The following is a 24,428-nucleotide window of genomic DNA, read 5'->3' on the forward strand; positions in this document are numbered from 1 at the left end:
GCCGGGTGGGTGAGCAGCTGGGACGCGTGAGGGGGATCCTGGGCTGCCGGCAGGGAGACGGCAGCAGGTAAGGTGTCCTGCAGGCCGGACTCGGAGGGGGCCATAGCCCCAAAGGGGGAGGGGCGATGCTGGGGTGAAAGTCCCCGTCACCCTGAGCCTGAGGGCATGTGGCCACCACCAGAGAGAGTGTCTGACCCTGGTGGGCAGGAACAGACTGTGAACTTCCCAGAGACGGCTGTTGGCACTTTCCCCATGCCTGGTTTCCTTGAACCTTTCCCATTTCCCCCCTTACTCTTCATACTGTTCTTTGCTATTTAGTAAATTATATTTGGTTTGAACTTAATGTAGTGCTCACTGGGCTGAGGAAGCGACTGGTGTGCAGAGAGCACCATGGAGTGGGGACACCCTCACCCCGTCCTAAGTGACCACGACAAGACTGAGGGTTTAGTCTCCCAGAATCCTAGGCCCAGCCTTATCAGGATATGAGGATTTTGACACATGGGAGAGTGAAAAGGGAGTCCTCAAGGTCAAGCAGGCATCTGGGTAAAGGGCGTTGGAGCAAGGACTCAGATCCTTTCACTATCCAGTTCCACTAGGGTAGTGCAGAAGCCAGGAAAGTTCCCTAAAATAGCAGGACCATTTTCTGACGGTCTGCATAGGGGTGATTTTCACTCATCTTGAGAAATCTCACTGCAGACCTGAAGAGTGTCTCAAAATCCCATGCAAAATCCTGCCAATTGCCCCAGAAATCCCACACTGTTCTGCAATGAATCTGTATGTCAACCTCATTTGAGGTGTTTTGGGATTTTTTTAACTGCACTATGATTGGTAGAACTCACACTCTGAATAAATCTATAGCAAGTTCTCATGGGTGTCCTAAAAGTTGAAAGAGGAACGGGTGAACAGATCTGATAGATAAATCATTTTTGTGCAGCATGCCACAGAATCATCAGAATCAGAAATTGAAAATTCCTGTTAGGTCATTTAATCCATGCCCTTCATCCATATCAGAAATTCAGTAGCTTCCCTTATATAATCACTCATTAGGACTCAGTTTCCAAGCTGAGAGTAATTGCTAACATTCTGTACCTACAGCTGAGAGAGATGAAAAAGAGCAAGAAGTACGAGTTATATTGGTGATCAGGAAAGCGCTGGAAAAAATGGTTCAATTTATTCAAAAGATGCAGCTCGAGGAAGGCCGATTACAAAGGCAGATGAAGGAGAAGGCATGGCAAAGTAGCAAGAACTTTAACACAGAGACAGTACCCAGATTCAAGCCCAGAAAGGTGAGGTTACTGTTAGGTTGAGTTAAATATCACTAACCTTATTCTGCAGGAAACTATGGTCTCCCTTTGAAGCACATTTAAAGCCAGTTTTAACTGTCCAAGAACCTCCCATCTCATACAGGGCTTCTCCTCCCTTATCCACAGACCAGGCTGAAGAAGCAAGTGAGCAGAATGATATTAAACAAAAGTCAGTCGTCCTAAACAGCTGCTACTCAGATAATCAATTTTAAACTTGTACAGAAAAATATAGCACGATGCTGTTAGCAATGGTAAAGCCATTTTCTTTGAGATAGAAAATCCAGTTTGATTGTGAAACAGTACTGGTTAGGAGTCAAACTGGCCAGACTGAAATTAGGAGTCAGAAAGAGGAATTGCCAAATACGATGTTTAGTGTTATGTTTCTGACGAGTACAGAACCTTTTCATGTTAGCAGTTTAAAAAAACATGAAATCTGTTACATGGCATCATAGACATTAGAGCTAGATAAGACCAGTTAGATCATGAAAGATCATCCCCTAGGGACCAATTCTCAAAAGCTTTCCCAGTCATATGTTACATGTATGTAGAGATGAAGCTTCAAATGCTATCCATAGCCCAGTGAAGTGACTAGTTAAATAAATAGGACTCTTTCTTTCTCTTTTTATTGACTTGTGACTTTGCCAGGATGGGCAGGGATGGTGTCCCTAGCCTCTGTTTGCGAGAAGCTGGGAGTGAGCGATAGGGAATGGATTACTTGATGATTACCTATTCATTCCCTCTGGGGCACCTGGCATTGGTCACTGTTGGAAGACAGGATACTGGTCTAGATGGATCTTTGGTCTGACCCAGTATGGCCGTTCTTATGTGTTTGTGTTGGTCAGGCCTTCATCTAGCACCTATCAGATTTCATTGTCTGGAAGCTTTTTCTTTTAATTTTACCGTCGCTCTGAATTATTCTATCCAAAACAAATCTCCTTGATGTTTACACCTTTCAAATTCTTGCAGGCTTTTATCACATCCCGCGCCACTGCTTGATCCAGCTGCCATATTTATTGATTTCAGTCTTTCCCTTAAATTAGTCCCTTGCGGCCCCTTAATCATTTTTGTTAGTATTCCCTGAACTCTCTGCACTTGTCTGGATTGCTTTGGTGATGAAATGACGAGAACTGAGTGCACTATTCTTGATACAGTCATACAAGCTTTATAGATAAAGTTCTATTTTAATCATAAGAAAAATGCAATCCTTAATTTAGGCAACTTGCTTGCTCATTTGCTAATATTTCATACCATTTTTTCTAGGTCGTACTACATCATGTTGCTGAATTTCAGGAACATATAATGAAACAACAGGTCAGTGTGGAGTCTGCATACAGCAGACTGGAATATCTCAGGGACTTGTTGGACATCCAGGCTCTGCAGGCAAAGGTATTGACTTCACCTGGAGGTTTGAGATAATGTTATGTATTACCCAATTTTTCCAGCAACGACAGGCTGTTGGCATGTTCTTAGAATAAAATCTTAGCATGGAATCAGACACTCAGAAAAACAAACCACCCTATTTGAGAATTGCTAGAATTAGTTTAAGAATTTATTTTATCATGGACTTTGAAACTTGTACCCAAAATAAAAAATCAATTAAGAAATGTAATATTTTGGCTGCAGTGTTAGAATGATGTGCAAGATGTTAGTTTGGATCTACATTTTTAACAGGTGAACCTCCTCCTCCTAAAGGTACTCCCTTGAAGTGTGACAGTACCTTCTAGGAACGCAGGAGGTGAGATGGCCCCAGAGTCTGGGCTCCATACTGAGCCCAGCTGTTTACATGGCAATTTTATAGCCCTGCAGCCCAAGCCTCACAAGCCTGAGTCAGTTGACATGGGCCAGCGGCAGGTGTTTTATTGCAGTCTAGACGTACCCTGCATGACTTGGAAACACAAATCCCAATGACTTTTAATGGGTCTTGTGCTCCTAAATCACAGAGGTGCTTTTGAAAATCCCACCCTTGGTATCTATAATGTTTTAATTAAGGGCTGTGTCCAGAAAAATGTAGATACAGATCCAAACCCTCTTGACATCAGTTGAAATCCTTCAATTGATTTCATGGGGCATTGGATCAGGCTCTCTGTCCTTTTGAGTGGCCAGTTTACATAGTCTGTCTATTTTAGGCTATGTTGGTTTAAAAAAATGATCACTGGAGTTATCAGGGTGGTCATGGCTGAACACCTCCCCTCTTCTCTTTCCCTTACTTCAAAATGCCTTATGACGTTTGGTCTCCTGAAGTTCCCCTTCCTCTTCCATCTCAGCTTCTTTTCACTCCACATGAGTCTGTCACCTATATCTATAGCTGAACTCCAGCTTATTACTCTAAATGAAATAAGGTTATTATACTGCAGTGCTGGAGAGGGAGAGTTTGACCATGTATATGACACTTGCAAATACATCTCACATAAACTGGGGACATTAAACACATAAAATAAAATTAATTTTTTTTGGTCTTAAAACCCTTTACACAAGCTTCAGGAATGTGGACAGTTTAAAGAGATGGGAATTGTGAGCCCATTACCACCCAGCCATACACTCGTTAGGAACCCCCAAACTATTTGTGATTAGGCAAGCTTGTAGCACAGTGCACACCTCTTAGTCCTGTTATAAACTGATTTGCATGTACAAGGTTTGCATGGAAATATTGAGAATGACTGGCTGCATTTGCAGTGGTATTAATGACTCACATGTGAACAACAAGTGTGTTTATCTTGGTCTAATCTGTGCTTTTTCAGGCTCTTCTCTTTGGGACATCACAATGCTTTGAAAACTACCAAGGGACCAGATTTTATGGTATTGCTGGTGTTCCCCACAGCACATGGGCAGTCATCCATCAAAAACTGATTCCATTGTTGAAGTCTCTGGTTCAGACACTGGAGGAAAACACAAGGAGTGACAGGTCACTTGAGACACTAATTCTTCAATCAGGTAAAGGTACAGTCAATAATTTCATTTTATTCCAACTCGAAAACTGTTACTGGAGTGAAAAAGTTCTGATGCGCTAAAAACTGAAGCGCCAATCCTGCAGGAGAAAGTTAAGTATGTGCTTAATTTTATACATTTAAGGAGTCTCATGGGCCAAAGGTTCTACTCAGATGTGTAAAATGAAGCGTGTGTGTAAACTGTTTCCAGGATCAGAGCCTATCTTTGCAACCATAAATATAATGTATAGATGTTTACAAAATTCAGATAATCTTTTATTAGACTATTCAAAAATTGAAATACATTGTGTGTACACTCTCTTTTTTGCAATCTCCCATCCTTCTGGAAATTTCCAGAAGCAAAAAGTCAGTTTTCATCAGAATGATGTTCTTGCTATAGGCCAGATAGTCAGAATCAAAACTCCGTCAGTTAAAATTAAAAGGAAAAAATAAGGTCTAAATCTTAGATATTTTCAGTCTCTACTGATAAAGGAAGGTGAAACTGCAGATTTCTGAGGAGAATAATAAGTGAGGTTTTTTACCCACGAAAGCTTATGCCCAAATAAATCTGTTAGTCTTTAAGGTGCCACCAGACTCCTTGTTGTTTTTTAGGAAAATAATGAATATGCTGAGAATTCATCATAATGTACAGTAGATTGTGTTAACTTCCAGGGGCATGGCAATTTCCTTTTCTATATTTTTGCAAGAGAACAAGATTAGGAGCTTGGTGACCGAGTACTTGAGTTCTTGCATCTTTACTCAGGCCTGAGGATGGATTTGGTTACTTGGAGTATACAAGATCTTTGGAATCAATAGGTGTTAGATGCTTAAATACCTTTGAGGATCTGGTCTTTTTTCCCTGACTAGAAGGCTTCAATCCTAGGAAATCCTGAAATATGTAATCTTGGTGCATCTGTCTCCATTCCATTCCATTCTGCTGCTGAATGGAGTACCTACCCTCAGTTTGGCAGTAAGAAACCTTATGCAAACACAGAGATCAATGGCAAAGCTTTTACTTTCCCTCATGTGAGCATTCAAACTACAAATTGTGATGTAACCAGACTTGTATTACATAAAAGTTCTAACTGCTGTTTATTGACAAACAGAGCTGAAATATACAAGCTATCAAAATGTTGTCTACATTTCAGGATGCAAACATTTAGTCAATATGGAATATGTCTGTCTGCAAACCTAGAGAAAAAAATATAGTGGAATTTCCAAAGCAATGTAATAACTGTTTCTTTCCTCTATTTTATTATTCCCCTTTCTCATAATTAAACTTCCTTTCCAGTCTCCCAGTATGAATAATCAAATTAAAATGTAAAGATTTTTTCCTCCTCTTTAGATCTGTAACAAATATATTTTCCTCTTAATGTCAATCAGCCACAATCTCTGCTAAGATCATTAACTGTAAGGTTGGGATTTGAATGATTAGTTTTTCAAAGGTCTGCTCTTCCGTGTAATATCTTCAATATAATCAGAAACCGTGCTGTGTCATTCATTTACTGGAAAGGTATAGCTGTTTTATGAATACTGAAATAACTAGTAATGAATCACTGATTAAGGGCCTGATGTGTGCTTAAGTCCTATTGAAGTCAATAGAAGAGAAGCATGTGCATAGGAATGCAGTTGCTCGCAGGCTTAAATTTAAGCATGTACTTAAGTAATTTGGTGAATCAGGGCCTAAATGATGGCAGCTACAGCATCTAGTTCATTTCACTCTTTATCACTCATCAGTCTCTTTGGAACACACTGAAGATTTCAGTTAAAATGTGGAAGCAGCCCAAAAAGCCTTAAGATTTGTCAGCACTTTAGAAAGAATTGATTATAAAAATACCAAGACTGCATTAAAATAATTAATACAAGAAGAATCAAATGGCCATTCTTCTTCTTTCTTGAACCAGCACTGATTCCCATTTCTGTAGTGATATTTTAGCTAGCATTGTTTGACTATTTCCAGCATTGATGAGAAAGCTGTCACATAATGTTTGCAAGGTAAGAAGAGGAGGGATCAGCTTGCATAGAGTGCTAAGAATTGCCGAGTATGAGAGTCAGAATAGATAAGTATGAGCTCACAAATTTGATTCCCTTATAATAATCTAATGTGTTATCTTGCAACATCTACCTGACAATTGTCATCGTCATTAAGGCAAATTCAAAGAGATGTAGCATCTTTGCAGATCAAGCTCCATGGACATATAGTGAACAGCCAGCCAGACCATTCTAAAGGACCTAGCTAGAGATCGATCCAGATGGTACTCAATCTGCATCTATCACATCACCTACCTCTTTATTTATCTGTCTACAGCTCAACATCAGTTGACTGGTGCCCTTCCAGTTCTTCTTCATATGCAATTAATCATTCATGGTTGTGGCACTTTCACTACAGTGGAAATTGGATTGAACGAGCCTTGTATCAAATGTTGGGACTAGTGCTTGCTAGTGCATGCTGTTGAAGCTCATTTATATGCACTTAGATCAAGGCAAGTGTTCCAAACAAGATTTGCTTTCCTGATCGACAAAGCAATAAAGACTTTAGGAACTTTTACATCCAGGTTTGTCAACCTTGCAGGATTTAGTGACAGGTATATAGTACATTTTGTCTTGCTACAAAGTTACATGTATTCTGTATAATGACTTGTTTACAAATGTTGCTTCTGAGTAGTAAAACCAGAATGAGCAGATAACCTATCTAGATTTATTCACATATCTGGTTATCTTCTGTCCCAGACTGTTACTAGATATACTAGAGAGTACTGCAGAGTGACAGGTATTAATATATTCAAAATATTTTCTTGAAAGAATTGTGAAAGGGAGCTTGAATGCACTGAAAAAAGCCAGGAATTCAGAAATAAATTTAAAGGTCCTTTACCCCTTTTTGGTTTCTCCTGAAGGATACTCCTCAAGAAGCACCTTAAAGGCATCTACAGATCAGTCTGAGGCATTCAGGACTGCAGCAAGCCAGGAAATTGCTCCGGCTGCCACTCTATCACCTGTGCTGCCCTCTTTTTTCTTACCAGGGGGATCCCATATACAGGAAGAAATCCTGACAAGGTGAGAAATACTAATTCTTCTTTTTTAAATCCTCCTTGCGGTTTTAATTCGGAAAAAGTATTCTTTGTGTTTTCTCCTGAAGTATTATTGAGTGATCATGTTTGAGCTTAAACAGTCACTGCAATCCATGCTATTGGTAGACGACACTTGTCCCCGATATAGAATGTGTATCAGCTTGCAAAGTGGATCCTTTAGAATCCTTCATGATAAAGGCTGCATAAAATTGTAAGATCATTTCTTGTCATGTTTAATTTATTTCTGACGTTTTGTCAGGTTTTTTTTAGAAAAGCACGCCAGTGAATTGGTGCATTTAGAGCTATCCTTAATGACGGAAGAAATAAACATGATCTGCTACTTTTATGAATCAGCCAAAACTAAGGAAAAGGAAGAATGTAAAGAAAATTGGGTGAGACAGGTGAGGACTAAGCCTGAAGTTTTCATTCAGAGTATGGGAAATGAGAGTTTTCTTATTTCCTTTCTGAGTGGCTTTCAATTTTTTCACATCACATGACAGAGGTAGAATATCTCCCAAAGCACACATGAAGCTGAAGCTCTGACCATTTCTATGCAAAACACGGAGGCTAATGTTTTTAAAAATGGGGATCTAAAATTAGGGTTTTATATCTATAGATAGACCTCTACTTAAGTGACCTGATTTTCAATATGAGCCCCCGCGTGCTCAACTTCAGACCACTTTTTTATATGAGTTAATTTTTGGCTCACATGTTTAAAAATCTTGGCCACAGTTTAACTGATTATTTTCTTTTATGTGGTCTTAAACATTAAACAGCTAAAGCAGAAGTGTCTCTGTAGTTTCAGGGGATGAAGAGCCATAAAGAAATGGATGTAGCCAACGACTGGGATACATTTCTGAAGGAGTTAGCTGAATGCCACCAGCGTGCTGAACAAGCTCTCTATCAGAAGCATTGGGAAGAAATCAAGCAATCAGGGCTCAGCCGGGATCTAGTAACACCCAAAGACCACTTACATTCTCTAGATGAAATTCTACATCATTTATCACTGCTTGGTGCTGATTTGCAAATGACAGATTCCCACATCAGATATGATGTCACTAAAAAACAAGATGTGAGTTCAAAGGTCTTATTTATATAACTGTAAGTAAGCTGTCACTTTACTAGTTTGTTCTTTTCTCTGTAACAAAAATGGGTTCTGATCTTGACTGCATGTGTCAGAAAAACATGATTTGAATTTTCAGCCTTTAGTTTTGCCAAACAGAATTTTTATTTCTGATCCAAAAATTAACCCTGTCACAGACAACAATTTATAGAAAGCATTTTATGTATTGGGGTACAGTCAGATAAATCCATCCACAAGATAATCTGGTTGTAGAATGAACTTCTATGTTTTTTACACTGAAAACTCTCAGCATCTTAGTCTGTTTTACTCAACAGGAAACACAGTCTTTGGAAGCAGAGCTAGCTCGAGACTCAGCAACTCAAATATTACAAGCTTCAGCAGTCAAAATAGTCAAGTTAGAAGTTATGAAACAAGTGTGTCTCTACAGAATATTGGATCTCTATAATGAACTCCAGGTATATCCTGTTCATTATTCCTCCATTTCACTACCCTCACATGAGAAATTAATGCCAATTTGCTAAGGTCTGCATGATACCTTGAGAATATAAAGTACTACATGAACATTCTAAGGGTCATTCAAATTCAGACCTTTTCCAGTCAGAGTTCGAAAATGTAAAGGAGACTTGAATCGGCTAGAATTAAGCTACAACAGGGTAAAGCTCGCTATACCTCACAGCCACATCAGTGGCACAAGCTAAGCACAACAGGTGCCATTTTCAACGTATAGGACTTAAGCACCCAGCTCTCTGATGTTCACTGGGAGTTTAGTGCCTAATTGCCATTTGTGCCTTTAAAAACTTCCCCCAACTTCCCAGATCTCAGCAACACAGGTATTCCTCAGTATGCTTCCTACCTCTGGTTCATATCTCCACCCGAGACAATCATGTCCTGTTGCCAGTTGGACTTGATGAGGCAGCAGGAGTTTCTTGGTAGAATTCTGAAACCGTTACTTGCTGACAAAAGTGATAGTATTTTTATTCATTATAATGTAATTGTATTACAGTAGTACCTTGTGTCCCCATAGTCCCCATACCCACCATGTATACACAAAGTAAAAAATAGTCCTTGTCTTGGAGAGTTTATCTTAAATAAACAAGATCAAAAAGAGTGAGAGACAGGAAGTATTATCTATCCCCATTTTACAGATGGAAAACGGTGGCACTGGGAAATTAAGTGACCCACACACAGTCTTTAGCAGAACCCAGATCTAACCCAGATAATCTTGATTCCCATGCCTTAACCACAAAACCATCTTTCCTCCTTCTAAAGCCATGCATGTTTGGGGCATGGTTTGCCAGGCATGTGCAAAGTTTGAGCTACTTCCCACCTCCTTTTGTAGTGCCATTTACATGTATGCTTATTCCATATTTAGGAGTCCATCTACCCACTGTGCATGCTTACTGTGCACACACAAACTCACAAAACATATTCTGCACCCTGATCCTCTTCAATCAGAAAGCGTGGGATAGAACATGCATGTTCACAGAGTGGGGCTACACTATAATTTACTCTGCCTCCTGAGTTACACAAGAGCTAGCTATATACTCAGCCACTCAAATACTCAATGCTAGAAACTAAATCTCAAATGTAGCAGCCAAGGAACATTTATTTTTCCTTATCACTATATTTTCTCTCTTAAGAGGCAGACGTGTCCAGAACGTGTGTTAAGGATTCTGAACACTTTACACTACAGAGCTACCGGAGAAACTGTGGCCCAAGAGGTGGCCCAGATTACTGAGGAGCAGCAAGTGGAGAGAGCTGTGGCTTTTCTCCAGAAACACCACAAAGAAGGGGACTTACTTATTGGTTTGAAGGAAGAGTCAGAGACTGAACTGAGGAGTATGCAGACACAGTTCAGAATGGAGCTTCAAACCCAAACAGAAGAAAAGGTACAATTGCTATTGTGTTAATCTCTCTCTGTTTATGCTACTTTAAAGTAATGGATAAGCACATGTATCTGACCATTGTATCAAAATGTAACATTGTTGTCTGTGGTTTGCAAACATTTGATTCATGTATTATCCACACAAAAAATGGTAACAAGGATTATCCAGCTCAATCAGGTTTCTGTATTTAGTAAGTGTGAATTCTGCGGGGCTTTTAGCCGTATAGATTCCCTTGTCCTTCAGTACAGTTAATTTATTTTTTTCTGTGACTGTTATTTTCAGACTTTTGCAGGCAGAATTTGAATACTTCAGAGCACTCAGTAATCTACAGAGAACGTAGTGTTAAAGAGTTTGCAATGTTTTCTTCCTAGGTGCAAGCCAAGGAAATGCAAGTGATTCAGGAGGCTGAAAGACAGGCGTTACCAAATCACATTGAGCATGTGGCATATTTTATCCTATCTCAGAGACACTTGCGGCAAACAGTAATAGTGCTGCAAGACAGCTACAGATTCCAAAAGGCAGACTTGTGGACACAGACTGAAGAAAGAAACCTGTGCGAGCTTGTCATAGATGTAAAGCCCTTTTTTGTTGTTATATTGCATGTGTTTATGTTTTACAAGTTTTCAAGGATTGTTTCCTTTCATAGAAATGAGTGGCTCCAGATTACAGTATATCATATAGTCATTTCTGTAACAATTTACTCATGCCAAACTGTACCTGAAATCTTCTGAAAAGTAGTATAGTTTTCTGTGTTGATTTAGGACTCAAGGGATCTCTGGTCTGTTTTCAGCTCTACCAAGCTTTGTGCCCATGAGCAAGTCACTTTGGGCCAGAGTTTCAAGTGTGGCTTTTAATTCTGGGTGCCCAATTTGAGATGCCTAAGAGGTAACATTTTCAAAAGTGATTTGAGAGCCTAAGTCCCATAGAAATGAAATGTGATGTAGGCTCCAAAGTGCCTAAATCACTTTTGAAAGTGGGACTTAGACTCCTAAATCATGTAGGCACCTTTGAAAATTTTACCCCTAGTAGTTGTTGTTTATATCTGGCAACCCCAACAATGTGCAAGTATTTCCAAACATAAAGGAATGCATGATCCCTATCCCACTGAGCTCACAGCCTAAACAAACAAACAGAGGATGTGGGAAGGGGCACAACATATATACAGTTACGTTAACAAATGTATATATGATGTGTAAGTTAGTCTCAGATTACTCATTAAGCTCGTCATTGGCATCAACAAACTTCTCAAGGTTTATTGGAAACTGTGTGAAAAATAACAAGCTATCACTTTAAGAGTGAGGGATTTTTTTATCCTAACTGCAGGATAGGGAGTTCTGAGGGAAGCTATGTGATCTGGATTGTTTGAATCAGCTTGCAGACAAACAGCCTAGAATAAGATGGGGTGAGCTGTGCATCTCTGTTTTAGGGAGTAGCCTGTTTTGTCTCTCTCTCTGATTTTGGGTCTTGTATGTTATCGTTTTGAATTTTAAGAAATAAAGTAGAGTTACATTGCAAACTTCCAGCATGAGGGTTTGTTCATATCTAATTTTTCAGTGTGTAAGCTATAAACATCACACTTCTCATAGGCATTTTGGCAGTGGGGGGGTTATCAGGAGGGACCAGAATGTGGAGAAGGTAGTGGCCTTTCAGATAAACTTAGGAAAGTTCTAATTTTGAGAAGTGCTGAGCACTCACGACTGTTGACTTTACCTGGAGTTGTGCATGCTAAACACTTTTGAAAACTAGCCCCTAGTGCTGGGACTGTCAAATGAGCCTCAATGGAAGTTAAGCACCTACCTCTTTTATTTTTGTTTAATAATTTATTTATGTGTAGATTTATGTTGGGCTTCTTTGAAAATCCCAGCCTGGGTTTCTAAGGTTGACACCCAAAAATGGAAGTATCCACAATTAGAAACCACTTATGCAAATAGAGGCCTCTGCCTCAGTTTGCCCATCTATAAAATGGAGACAATAATGCTTTCTCACCTTTGTTAAACATTTAGAGATCTATGGATAGAAGATGCCATATAAGTGGCAAGTATTATTATCTGATTCCTATTGTGCTTGATAGAATTTTGGAAAATCCTGTAGTTCCTATACCTTTCTGTAAGTTCTCAGTGAGCTGGCTTCTAGAAAGTAAAATGACCAATAAAAGGAGCAGGGTTCCATGTTATGGGTGTTGTGGAATATTTCAGGCAATGCTGGATGGCTGTAACACATGGGCTTTTTGTGTTTCAGGGGGATGATGGTATGATGGGCATCTTACATCTATTGAAAGATAACATGGAGTACAGGCTTTCAGGGCTGGAGCTGAAACAAGCTGCCAGATTATTACAACTCAGAGAGAAACAGTTTTTGGAAATAACCAAATGCCTGAAAGACTACTCTTTGGACAAGGTAAAATTGAAAAGAAATTATCCAGTGATAATAACCAAAATATCCACTCTCCAGCTCTGTAGATAGCCTGTTTGCTTCCAGCATTTTTCTTAACCGCCCATGCAGAATTCTTAGTAACATCTTGGCTCTTAACTATAGAGTGCATGCGATAATTTGAAATGAGCACAATTGTTTGTGCAGATCTGTTTTTGTACAGCTTTATATTGAGCCATGGCATTGTTTAAAACTTTCAACTTGTGAGAACTACACTGTAAACGGATCAGTATCAGTTTTGTTGCATTGAGCTTCAGATAACCAAAACTGATGAGAGGCTCATGTTCAGTTTTAGAGTTAGGGAAGGGTGGTCAGAGCTTCTAGGTTCTAGATCCAGTGTTGCCACTGAGTTCCTGGTGACCTCTTGCAAGTCACTTAATCTCTCTGTGCCTCTTATCGCATGCGTAACGTGCCTCAAGTGGCACGTGACCAGGATTCATCACCAAATTTGGTCCAGAGGTTGGGTCATTAGCTTCCCTGGTTTGGGCCAGGTACTGACAGGGAACACAACATGAACATTGATCCATACCCCCCCCCCCGTGCCTCATTTAATGTATCTGTAGAATGGCATTATAATACTTACCTATCTTGCAGAAGTATTATAGAGGCAAGGTGGATGAGGTGAATCTTTCTTTGGACCAACTTATAAAAAATATTACCTCAGCCATATTGTCTCTCTAATATCCTGGGACCAACAATGCTAGAACAACACTGCAAACAACTTACAGGGATATTGTGAGTCTGCATTAATTTATTTTAACAGAGCACATTGAGTTCCCTAGATAAAAGAAGCTGAGCAATTATCTTTGTTACTATTATATAATAATGACATTCTTTCTGTGAATAAAATTCCTGGTTTTCTCTTTCTCTTTTTTTTGCCTTTCTGTGTGTATACTCTGCAGCCTGTGGATGAAGCTGGCTTCACAGCCAACGATCTACAGGAATTCAGAAAGCAGACAATAAGGGGACTGAAAGAACAGCTCAAAATCTTCATAGGTGATAAAAGAACTAAGGAGAATATTTCAAGCAATCTTGATCCACTACAGGTAGAAAAACAGCAAATTCTGTATCTTTTCAAACTGAATTGATTGCACCACATGCATGTCCAAGCTTGTAACGATACCTAAGCAACAACTGCAGCCTATATAATATAGATTATACTGTATACTATGTTGTTGTTTTTATATGTCCCCTTTGGGCTTAATTCAGTCTGATCATTTGATAACAAAGACTTCAAGGTTGTGATGCTGGAGTTCAGATACTTGTGGCAGGCCCTTAACCACTCAGGCTACAGTGGGTCATGATGATACTTACTGCCTCCTTTCTTCCATGCCCCCACTCACTGCTGTGGGAAGTGAGCCATGCTTATATAATAACTAGCTGCATAACTACCCTCAAAATAGGACTTGAATGGTGCATGTGTCTTGTCCTGGCCATATACACAGGACTGACTTCTACCACTAGAGGACAAAGACATTGCCATATGGGAAGAAAAGTTTGGGCCTTTCTACTACATGGCATCCCAGTCTCCCTTAAAGGGAAACACACAGGTTTTCTGTCATTGGTTGTCCCATCTCTAGTGACAACCATTCTCAATCTAGCTAGTGCTGCTTCACATTTGCTCACTCCTTGCCTTTTATTGGTCCTGACTGTATGCAGTGCTTCTAAGTTCTGCCCCATAGCCTGTAATATTAGGGAAGGTGAGGGCCTCCTGCACAATCAACAAGTGTAGAGGCCACATTTTTTTGAAACTGGCTCAGAAATAAAGGGCCAAGCCAGATGTGTTTGAATAGAGCTTTATCAACCATCCTCATGACATAATAGTAATGAATTAGCTCAGAATCCCCAAGTATCTGTCCCAGACAACATGATACAGATTTGGATGTCACAGTGGCTCCATTACATTATCATACAGTCAGTTAATGTTTGCATTATAAACTCCAGCTTAAGGGTGTAACGCGTGTTTTACAAACATTTACATTTTTCTTGCAATTCTTGTTAGAAAATGATGAACCAACACAATGAAACTGTGGCCTTCCTGCAAAAGGCTTTTCACCAAGACCTGGAGAAACTGAGAAGGAGGCTAGAGCCAGCAGAGAAGAAAAAAGAGAAACCACAAGAAAACAGTCGTGTGTCATCTGCAGCTGCATCCTCATCAGCCAAAGAGAAACCCAGCCAGGCAGAAGACCCGGTTCTATCTCTCTTGGCAGAGAGTAGGTCTGATTTTTGCAATAGGAAATCCATAACTCCTTGTTGCAAGTAATATGCATTCAGGGTGTTATTGATGCTTTAGTAATGAAGTAAACATTCAGATCACAAGTACGGTACAGGATGAATGAGATGTTATGTGATCTTCTGAAGAGATGCCAGTCTCTTAGCTAGGCAGTAACTGGAAAACACATGCAGAAAGTAAGGGCAGAAAATTGATCACCGCTGCATTACTAAGATTTAGATGTGAGAATGCACCGTTGCTTGGATGCCAGCAGTATCTAGGATACAAATAAATTAAATATTTAACCAGGATGAGTTTCATTCACCTCCGTAGAGTTGAACTGAATCACCAAATTTTAGAAAAGTTCCCTTTGCACCTGCCATAGAAGTTAACAGGGACTTGAGAGGTACCAGGGTTTCACCTTCCTTGGAGCAATGATCAGAGTTCATTCATTAGAATCAGGGGAATGAATCATTCAAGACCAACTACCTGTGGTTCCAGGGACCACTGGGCAATACACTAAGTCTTCCCTGTCTTCTCTTTGTTCTCTCTTTAGGGAAGATCCAGTCATTTGTTTATTCATTCATCAATTGCAGGCGATAGGAGTTAGCATAATCTCATAAGTACAAATAAATGGTCCAGATGATATCAAGTCTTTTTCTCTGTCACCTACAGTCTGGAATACAAGTAAATCAGATAAGAGATTGGAAACAGTTGCAGGGCACAAAGGCCCCTGAGTGCAGCAGCATATGCAGATTCAGCTAACAAATAAGAATTTGGAGTGTACCAGTCAGCCAAACTGGCCCCAGTGCACTTATGTCAGCCCAGTCAGGAACATTTATGCACTTTCCAGGAGTGGATCTAGATTCATCAATCATTAGAGCTCCACACAAGGATATCCCACCCCATCCTCTTGAGAGACTGTGACCCATTCCTGTATCTTTAATCTTCCCAAGTGAGAGAACCCAGCCAACAAATCAAACTTTGGTCATTTTAAAACTAGTTACTAATAAAGTGACCCTGGATTATAAATAGAAAAATCATAGCTAGATTATGGAATAAGAGAAGAAGGAATTAAATAAAACAAGTATGAGCATCTCTACAATTCTTTGTTGAGAATTTCACTAACACATCATGTATGTTGGCCTCATAGATGTCAAGATACTGAAGCAAACTGAACAATTGTTGGTATCAAGGATTATTCTCCTGAATCCTCAGTTCAGGTCACCTCTTCTGTGTGGTAAGCCCTTTACACAGTTAACTCAGTAGATTTGAATAATATAGCCCCCTGCGATTCACTTCCTTGGCTATGATTCCATCCATGCTACATCATTTTGTATCAAGCTAGTATCCTATGACCTTTGTATGGTGGTTCCCTGTCTCCACGCAATAGCTGCAGTGTAGACAACAGCTACATAAATACATTAAGCTAAATTTTGCATTCCTTAATTAATCAAGCAACAAAGAGTCCTGTGGCACCTTATAGACTAACAGATGTATTGGAGCATAAGCTTTCATGGTATTCACCCACGAAAGCTTATGCTCCAATACATCTGTTAGTCTATAAGGTGCCACAGGACTGTTTGTTGCTTTTTACAGATCCAGACTAACACAGCTGCCCCTCTGATACTTAATTAATCAAAACTCCCATTAATATGATAGGAAACAGAATTTGGTCATCTTACAGAAAATCATTTTTAATATATTTAAGATGTTTTAAATCAAATTTCTTTTCCCTTTTCATCAATCAAAATGTATCATTGACAAACAGAATGCCTTTAATAAAAAGCTTCATAAAATTACCAGGAGTATTTTCTATGCACTCCAAGCAGGAGTTTTGGAAAATAAAGGTATTTATTTTACCCATTTTATTCATAACAAACACTGCGGAGAAGAGAACTCTCTTTTCAAGTTATATTAAAATCTCTTTAGTAACCAGCACTTAGATTTGGGCAAACAATTAAACAGGTTGCTCAAAATATTACCTTCATTGCACCAGTAAATTGTTTTATTCCAGGATATGAGTTTCTTATTTGCCTAATGCATACACTGTAAGAGACAGTTATTTTTCAGTTATATTTTTATATTTATTTGTGTAGATGATGATAAAGCCAAATATATGAAATCTTCTCCACTTCTTACTCTTCTGAAAGATGTGAATGACCAGCTCCAAGTTCATGCGATGGCATTTGGGCTTCTGGAAAGCCATCTGCAGGAAAAAGGTAAATTTTCTTGCCTTCTGTTTTTAATGTTCATTTTTAGCACAATTCAGTATAACATTGGGAGATCTCTTTCTGTGTAAGTATAGAGTTGGCTACTACTCATATGTATTGGGATTAACTCATCTCCAGCAGGGCAGATATCCTAATGTCATTTATGTTTATTCTGTGGTGGAAGTATGGACTAATGGCAAATATAGGGGGATCTGAGAGTTTGGGGTCAATTCCTGTCTTTGCCAATGATTTACTCTGTGATCTTAGGCAAGTCATTTAACCTCTCTGTGCCTTGGTTGTATAACAACACTTACCAGTTTTACTGGATGGGATAAAATTTGGTTAGTTGTAAAGTTTTTTGCACTTTGAGATCCTTGGATGGAAGGCATAATACATCAGAGTTATTTTATTTCTTATTAAACAGTGATGCTATAAACATTAGGAGAAGTATAGTAGATTATTCACTGACCAACTGTGCATTTAACAAGTCTCGGGCTTTATTCTAATATAGGGATAAGTCTGGTCATGTTTTAACTAAATCTGAGGGCATTGCCGCAGATCTAGCCATCTTCTCTTTCTGACACAGGTTACATACATAAAGCGCTCTTATTATATACCTTTTAACAATGACTCTTGTGCTTTCAAATAAACAACTTGCTTCATTCTCTGTAAAGGAACAGAAAGATTCCACTGACTAGGGTTAAACATGTATAATGCAGAGTCTGAGTGTGCAAATATAACAGCCTCAGAATTAAATAAAATGACAGTAATAAATAGATAATAGACAATTGAGTATTCTATTTTATATAAATTCTTACACCATGCTCATCACCATAGCATCTGAGTGCCTTCCAGTAATGCATTGAAGGATGTGACTAATATCTGTCACATACTGTTTTCGTTCATCCTCTCACCAGGAGAGAAGAGTATGCAGTGGAATTGTCTAGTTTGGTAGGCTGTTTTATTACTGTCTTTGTCATTTCTATTACTAAATGTTGTATAAATAGTCCAAAAAATGGGTTGTGTGTCATTTAAAAGTGTTTGCAATGAAATCAGTCTTTCCCGGAAAGCTCCACCTGCACATTCTTCTTGTCCCTTAATATTTCATGATAAAAGAAAATGTACATTGGTGCTAAATACAAACGTAAAATGAAAATAAGTGAGTCTGTTGAAATACTGTTGTTCTCTGCAGACACAGGAAGTCCTTTTCAGGATATATTGGATGCTTTGATGACTCATAAAGGTGAACTAATACCAGTTCATCCTCCAACACTTTCTGCAAGGGAGTTTGTAATATACCAATATGGCATCTCCATTCTTCAGTTTCTCAGGCCTCATATCAATGTAAGTTTGACATACTACAAGAAAATATTTCCATTCTCAAAAGGAAGCATGTATTTATAGAAAAGCATCAATAAAACCCAGCCATCGGCTGCAGGAAACCCATCCATTGTAGGTGAAAGATGGATAGAGACTGCTCAGTGAGTGAGAGATTCAAAGGAGTCAAAGCCATGTTTCAGCTACAGTAGCTTGGAAGAATGGTCATATGACTGCGGTACTGGGCGGGGTCTCTGGGGATTGTGTTCAGTTCCTGACTCTGCCACCAATTCTTTGTTGGACCCTGGTCAAGTCACTTGATCTCTTTGTGCTTCAGGTCCACTATAAAATGGACATAATACTTCCTTTGTCTATATGGCTTTTAAACGTTGATGCAGGAAATCTCCTAGGCCTGCTCTACACCTAAAACTTAGGTTGACTTAGCTCAGGGCTGTGAAAAATTTCATTGTGCAGCTTAGTTAGATCAGCCCTACTGTAGATGCTGCTACAACCTCTTGAGAGGGTGGATTTACCACAGTGATGGAAAAAACCCTTCCATCACTGTATTAAGCATCTACGTGACAGCACAACAGTAGTGTAGCTGTAGCTGTGATGCTATAGTATTTGTAGTGTAGACATACCTTTATATCTGTGCTTGTACAGCACTAGCACATTGGGGCCCTGATCTTGGTTAAGGCTTCTAAAAGCTACTGTAATACAGTAAATAAATAATAATAATGGAGCACTAACCACCAGAGGCACTGGGCTCAAGTACGCTTTGATTTATTTAATTAGAAAATTGGCAAGATGAACTCCAGTGATATGCTGGGGATATTTTAAACACACTCCATTTTCATGTGGTATTTGTTGGCTCTGCTTCAGTTGAAAATCAATGGTGACATTTAAATTAATATATATCCCATTAATCCATCTGACTTTGAAGATATGAAGTACATACACATTTTTACAGAAACAATTATTTTTCCCTTTAGGCTCCAGAAATTAACCTGTGTGTTGCCTCCAGCATACCTCTCAGTAACACCACAGGCAATGCCTTCCAAAACTCTTTCTTTTATCAGGTATGTCAGCTTAGATCCTGTCAGCATCCTCAATATTTTTGTCAGATATATTAAATTTTTGGATTAAGGAGTGAAATGCAAATACGCTTCCTATTTATCAAGTCATGGCACATTTGATTCCTTCTAGGAAAAAATTGCTTAACAAAGAAACAAAAAATGTCTCTGTGAAAGAACCACCTCTCATCTGCCAGTGATATGTCCCAGTTAGTGTTTGACGTAAAGCTAATCGAGCTCTCTAAAATAGTGGTCATGGGGCTGTGTGCCATAGATGGGTCATACCCATAACGTGAGAGGGCTGGTACAATTACTATATATCTAGCGACAATCAGTTTCAGTTTTCAAAAGAAATCTTTTCAATCCAGATTCTGCCACCCTTACTCACACTGAATAGCACCTTATTCTGTGAATAGCCCTAATTGAACTCAGTGGAGTAAGAGTGCTGTGAGTAAAGAGGGCAAAATCTGACTTGTAACTATTACTTATTTCTGTATAGGGATTCTGAGGGAAGAGGTGAGGTTTTGTATCATGGGGAAGAGGAAATTCCCTAGAAGTCTTCACACCCACTAAAATAATCTGAAAGTGTGTTTTCTCATGAGAGAAAAATGTAAGGGTACACACTGGCCCATCCTGAATAAAATCCTTTAATGGTTGCACTTTCTGGCAGTTGTGCATATGTTTATCCCCAATGGACTCTAAATAGTATGTCTAATGTCCATGAAAGTAGCATCCCAGCCTCTCTAAACATCACCTCACGTCTCTATTGCTGTCTTGTTGTCTCTGCTCTGCACATTTTTTTCTTCTCAGATTTCAGAGAAAAAATTATTCATTTTAAGAGAGTATCTGGGTTGTGTGGGCAGCTTCATTCTGCTGCTGGTGCACTGTCTGGCTCACATCACTGCTGCTGACCTCAGCCATGACTCTAGCCCCACCTTTCAGAGACTGTTTTATCAGGTATAATGATATACTATATATCCAGTTACATTAAGGCACTAACTCTTTGCAAAGATTTACCTTATTAAAACCAGGGCTCTTTGGCATCTTATGGCATTGCTTGGAATAATAAGCAGTAAGGAGGGAGGTGGGATAAAATGCTTACCTGTTGACTGCAATGCAAACAAGTCTTCGGATTTCCTGGAGAACATTAATGGCATGGTATCAATAACATAAGATGATCATACTGGAGATCCTGTTAATAGAATGCTGGAAAAGTATCCAAAGAACGCTGCTTCAAACTACATGGCACCATATGGTAAAGCAGCAGAAAGCTCCAAAGCAATGTATACTCATCCCTTCAGTACAAACGATACTAATTCAGAAATATGTGCAACATGCTTCCGTCACTGGGTGGTAGCGTTGGGGACAACTATATTTCTAACGACCTACTGCCCAGTGCATGGAAGTCTCAAGTGGTTGGGGAAATTTATTCAGAATTTTGAGCTGGGGTATCATTGCAAAATAAGACCTGCATATTGCCACTCCTGGCCCAGAAAATTTAGCCACTATCTAGATCTCTGTGTGTGGGATTCAGCTTGGGCCACTGGAGATTCATAGAATCCAAAGCCAAAAGGGTCCACTGTAATAATACAGGCCAGAGGACTTCCCCAAAATAATTCTTGTTTGAGCTAGAACATGTCTTTTTTTTAAATGATCCAGTTTTGATTTAAAAATTGGCAGTGGTGGAGAATCCATCACAATCCTTGGTAATAGTTTCAATGGTTAATTACTCTCACTGTTAAAAATTTAGCCTTATTTCCCCAAAGCACTATCCTTGGTACTCTTGCAAAAGTTGGACTAGCAGCATTGCCCAGATCCCAGCACAGTGCAAATACCTCACACAGAACTCTGCTGGTTCTGCTCATGCCTGACCTAATACTCTAATCATGAGTGTATCCTGAAGAGAGACTGTTAAGAGTGCCACATTAACCCACATTGTGTGGTGCATTTGTGATCTGCACACACATTCTCAAAGGACTAACTTAAAGCAAATAAACTAATTTCTTTTGTGATGTGAATCTAGGCTTCCAGAGCTGAAAAGTTATTGTTTTAACCCATTGTCCATCTACTCTCCTTTTCCTCTCCCTTCTCCTTGTTAATTATTACTTTTATGAATGTTAGCTTTAAATATTTCTTGAACAAATGCATTCAGGCTTTTAAAAATAATTCATCTCCATGTCTAGGCACTAAAGGCCTGTCTCAGTGAAATGTTCTTCCTTAGACTCCGGATGTCAGCAGTTCTCCAGGACAATAAATCCTCTGTGAAGATAAGTGAGATCCTGTTGAAGGGAGAACCATTCTCTGAGGAGAAATTAAATCTCATCTCTCAGCTTTTAGATGCAAAAGTAAAATCCACTAGAGAGATAGAGGTGTCCGATGAGGTAAGTAGAAAGGTTATGAACCCTGGTATGCTTCAGTGTCCCCAGCCTTCTTCCTGCTTCACAGACTGGAATTCTAAATCAGATCTTAAACTCACATTTCTCACATCATTGTTCAGTAAAATCAGCCTTGTGCAGAGGGCCAGCCCTAGCTCTCAGCACAATTTAAGCTCTAAGGTGGGACTTAAATGTAGGGTGACCAGATGTCCCAACTTTATAGGGACAGTCCCAATTTTTGGGTCTTTTTCTTATATAGGCTTCTATTACCCCCCCACCTCCTGTCCCGATTTTTCATACTTGCTGTCTGGTCACCCTACTTAAATGGTGCACAATTCTGGCTTTGCACAGAGGTGTATTTCACCCTAACTGGTGTACATATTCAACATAGTTAGAGGCCTGCTCAGTGCTGGGTCTGCTAAGACATCCTTAGAGTTAGGGTTAACAACAGTGGAGCTAAACCAATTGTCCAATCTGCACGATAGGTTTATTTAAACTACTGTCACAAATTTCAGAACTAAAGCAAGCAACAGTGTCCCAAAGGCAGACAAATCCCTGCTGCATTCAGTGTTTAAAGAATAAATGTGACATCTTAGCATTCAGGTCATGCAGTTGAACATTAAACACACTGTAAATCATATGATGCTTCTAACCCCAGCAGCTTCCTTTTGTTTTCCATGTCAAATGATCTTTGCTGGCTGACTTTCATTAAAGATATTTGCTCAAAGAAAAGACAACATAAAGGTCTCCTTCTGTCCATTTTTCTACCAAACTAAATAAGGCCTGTCACAATGCCTTTGACATGGTTGTAGGTTTTTTTCAAACAAGCACTAGATGAAATCCTCAGCTAGTCAATTGCAGTCACTGGAGCTATGCTGACTTACACTAGCTAAGGATCTGGCCCAGTATTTTTTATTTTAAAGGAATGGTAATTCTATTCATCTGCTTGCTTAGCATCTTAACATCACCTGTTACATTGTGAATGGACAAATGTGCAGGAATTGACTAGAATGACTCATGTTTCATTAGACTTTGAGGTACAGCAGGGTTATGGAAGAGATAATTGTTGTTTCTATAGCAAGTCTTATTCAAACTGCCTCAAAAGCTGACATTTCATCTGAAAATGTTTTGGGCGAGGAGGAATTCAGAATATCCCAGGGCAGTGTAAAAAGCAATGTCTTTGAAGATAAATTGCAGACAAAGTCTATAAAAGGCTTTTAAAACCAATACTGATGTGTCCTCCCTTTGTGTCCCTATTGTCTGGTGCATGAAGAGGAATAGGAACCTCTTACTCCATACAAATCTTGAGGACCTGCTGAAGAATAAACTATCTGTAAAGAAGAAAGAGTGTTTTACCCACACCTCAGCTGGCAGGAAAGAGAACAGCTTTGGTGCGAGGACAAGGTGGGAATGATTTTTAGATGTTTTAATAAGTGGCATGCAAATATTCTCAGTGTTCTGGAACAGAGCAAGTCTATTCCATGACCCCTCAGTTGGTCCTGACCTTACCATATGATTTGGAGCTGATCTGCCTAGTCACAAATTCTCAGACACAATGAGATGAATAAAGAACAGCAGGTCAAGTTCTTTGCTGGTGTAACTCCATTGACATCATGGTTCAGCAGTGAACATGCTGCAGCAGTTTTGGGCCCTGAATTTCAAGCCTATGTCACAAACACTGACTTGTCAATCTTTTCCTTTGCTTCTTGCCATCCTACCACCACTATCTGTCTTATCTAGATTAAGCTTCTGCCAAGTAGTCCTCATCCTAGTCCCACTCTCCATGGCAGAAGCAGGGATGTTGCTTTAGCTGTGGCATTTTTACGGCGTGTCTTATTTTAAGTCATAAGCATTTGGTTCTATTTCTTCAGGCCAGAAGAGGAAAGCTGCTCTTACTTCAGCCTTTCAGAAATGGAAGATCAATTGGATACATTAACTGAGGAGCTGGTGAAAGTCATAGAGGAAGAACATTTTTTAATGTATGCAGCCAGTGAAGATTTGCTCTTTGGTTTGAAGAAAGACTGTTTGGTAAAGCAAATTGAAATATTAGAAGGGAAAATAGTAAAAGGCAGAGAGGTGTTTAATTAATATTAACAACAGCAAAGAAAAATATTGGTGACTTTCTTCCAGTTTGGGTGTCTGCACTCACCTTCAGACTTCACACACACACACACACACAGACACAGTTTATTCCAAGACAGGTACATGTTTTTCAAACTCACTCATTAAATCTGATTTTAAAGCATTTATGGTAACTTAAAAAACTGACAGGGCCTAAGGCTAGTCGACTCCCTGATTTCTTCTGAAATATCCATTATCACTAATAAGCAGTCAAGATATTTTGATTATTGTCATTGCACAAGCACATGAAATCTCAGTTAACTATCAACTAGCAAAGGAATGCAGGTGGTATTTTAGAAATAAACTCCCATCTGATCTGTTCTGGTGCTTAATAAACTTGTTTTGATAACACTATATAGCACTAACCATTACAAACATTTGTGACTGTCTTCTCCCTTATCCATAGCCTTTAAAATTTACA

At 39.3% G+C, this 24,428-nt stretch overlaps 1 protein-coding gene across 1 annotated transcript in view; it reads left to right on the forward strand.

The window, feature by feature from the left end:
- LOC115637410 overlaps positions 1–24,328 on the forward strand; it is a 48,301-nt gene extending 23,973 nt beyond the window's left edge. Inside the window, exons 19-37 of the mRNA XM_030538658.1 lie at positions 1,096–1,286; positions 2,565–2,690; positions 4,043–4,235; positions 7,123–7,282; positions 7,556–7,688; positions 8,102–8,368; positions 10,021–10,269; positions 10,638–10,838; positions 12,505–12,663; positions 13,599–13,742; positions 14,699–14,909; positions 16,062–16,148; positions 17,008–17,130; positions 18,314–18,465; positions 19,431–19,517; positions 20,322–20,468; positions 21,695–21,892; positions 23,160–23,290; positions 23,758–24,328. Coding sequence (XP_030394518.1) covers positions 1,096–1,286; positions 2,565–2,690; positions 4,043–4,235; positions 7,123–7,282; positions 7,556–7,688; positions 8,102–8,368; positions 10,021–10,269; positions 10,638–10,838; positions 12,505–12,663; positions 13,599–13,742; positions 14,699–14,909; positions 16,062–16,148; positions 17,008–17,130; positions 18,314–18,465; positions 19,431–19,517; positions 20,322–20,468; positions 21,695–21,892; positions 23,160–23,290; positions 23,758–23,974 — 3,176 coding nt within the window. The 3' untranslated portion in view covers positions 23,975–24,328. The remainder of the gene's footprint in view (positions 1–1,095; positions 1,287–2,564; positions 2,691–4,042; positions 4,236–7,122; positions 7,283–7,555; positions 7,689–8,101; positions 8,369–10,020; positions 10,270–10,637; positions 10,839–12,504; positions 12,664–13,598; positions 13,743–14,698; positions 14,910–16,061; positions 16,149–17,007; positions 17,131–18,313; positions 18,466–19,430; positions 19,518–20,321; positions 20,469–21,694; positions 21,893–23,159; positions 23,291–23,757) is intronic.
- The last annotated feature ends 100 nt before the right edge of the window (positions 24,329–24,428 follow it).

The sequence above is a fragment of the Gopherus evgoodei genome, chromosome 19, assembly GCF_007399415.2.
Source record: "Gopherus evgoodei ecotype Sinaloan lineage chromosome 19, rGopEvg1_v1.p, whole genome shotgun sequence".
Lineage (NCBI taxonomy): Eukaryota > Metazoa > Chordata > Testudines > Testudinidae > Gopherus > Gopherus evgoodei.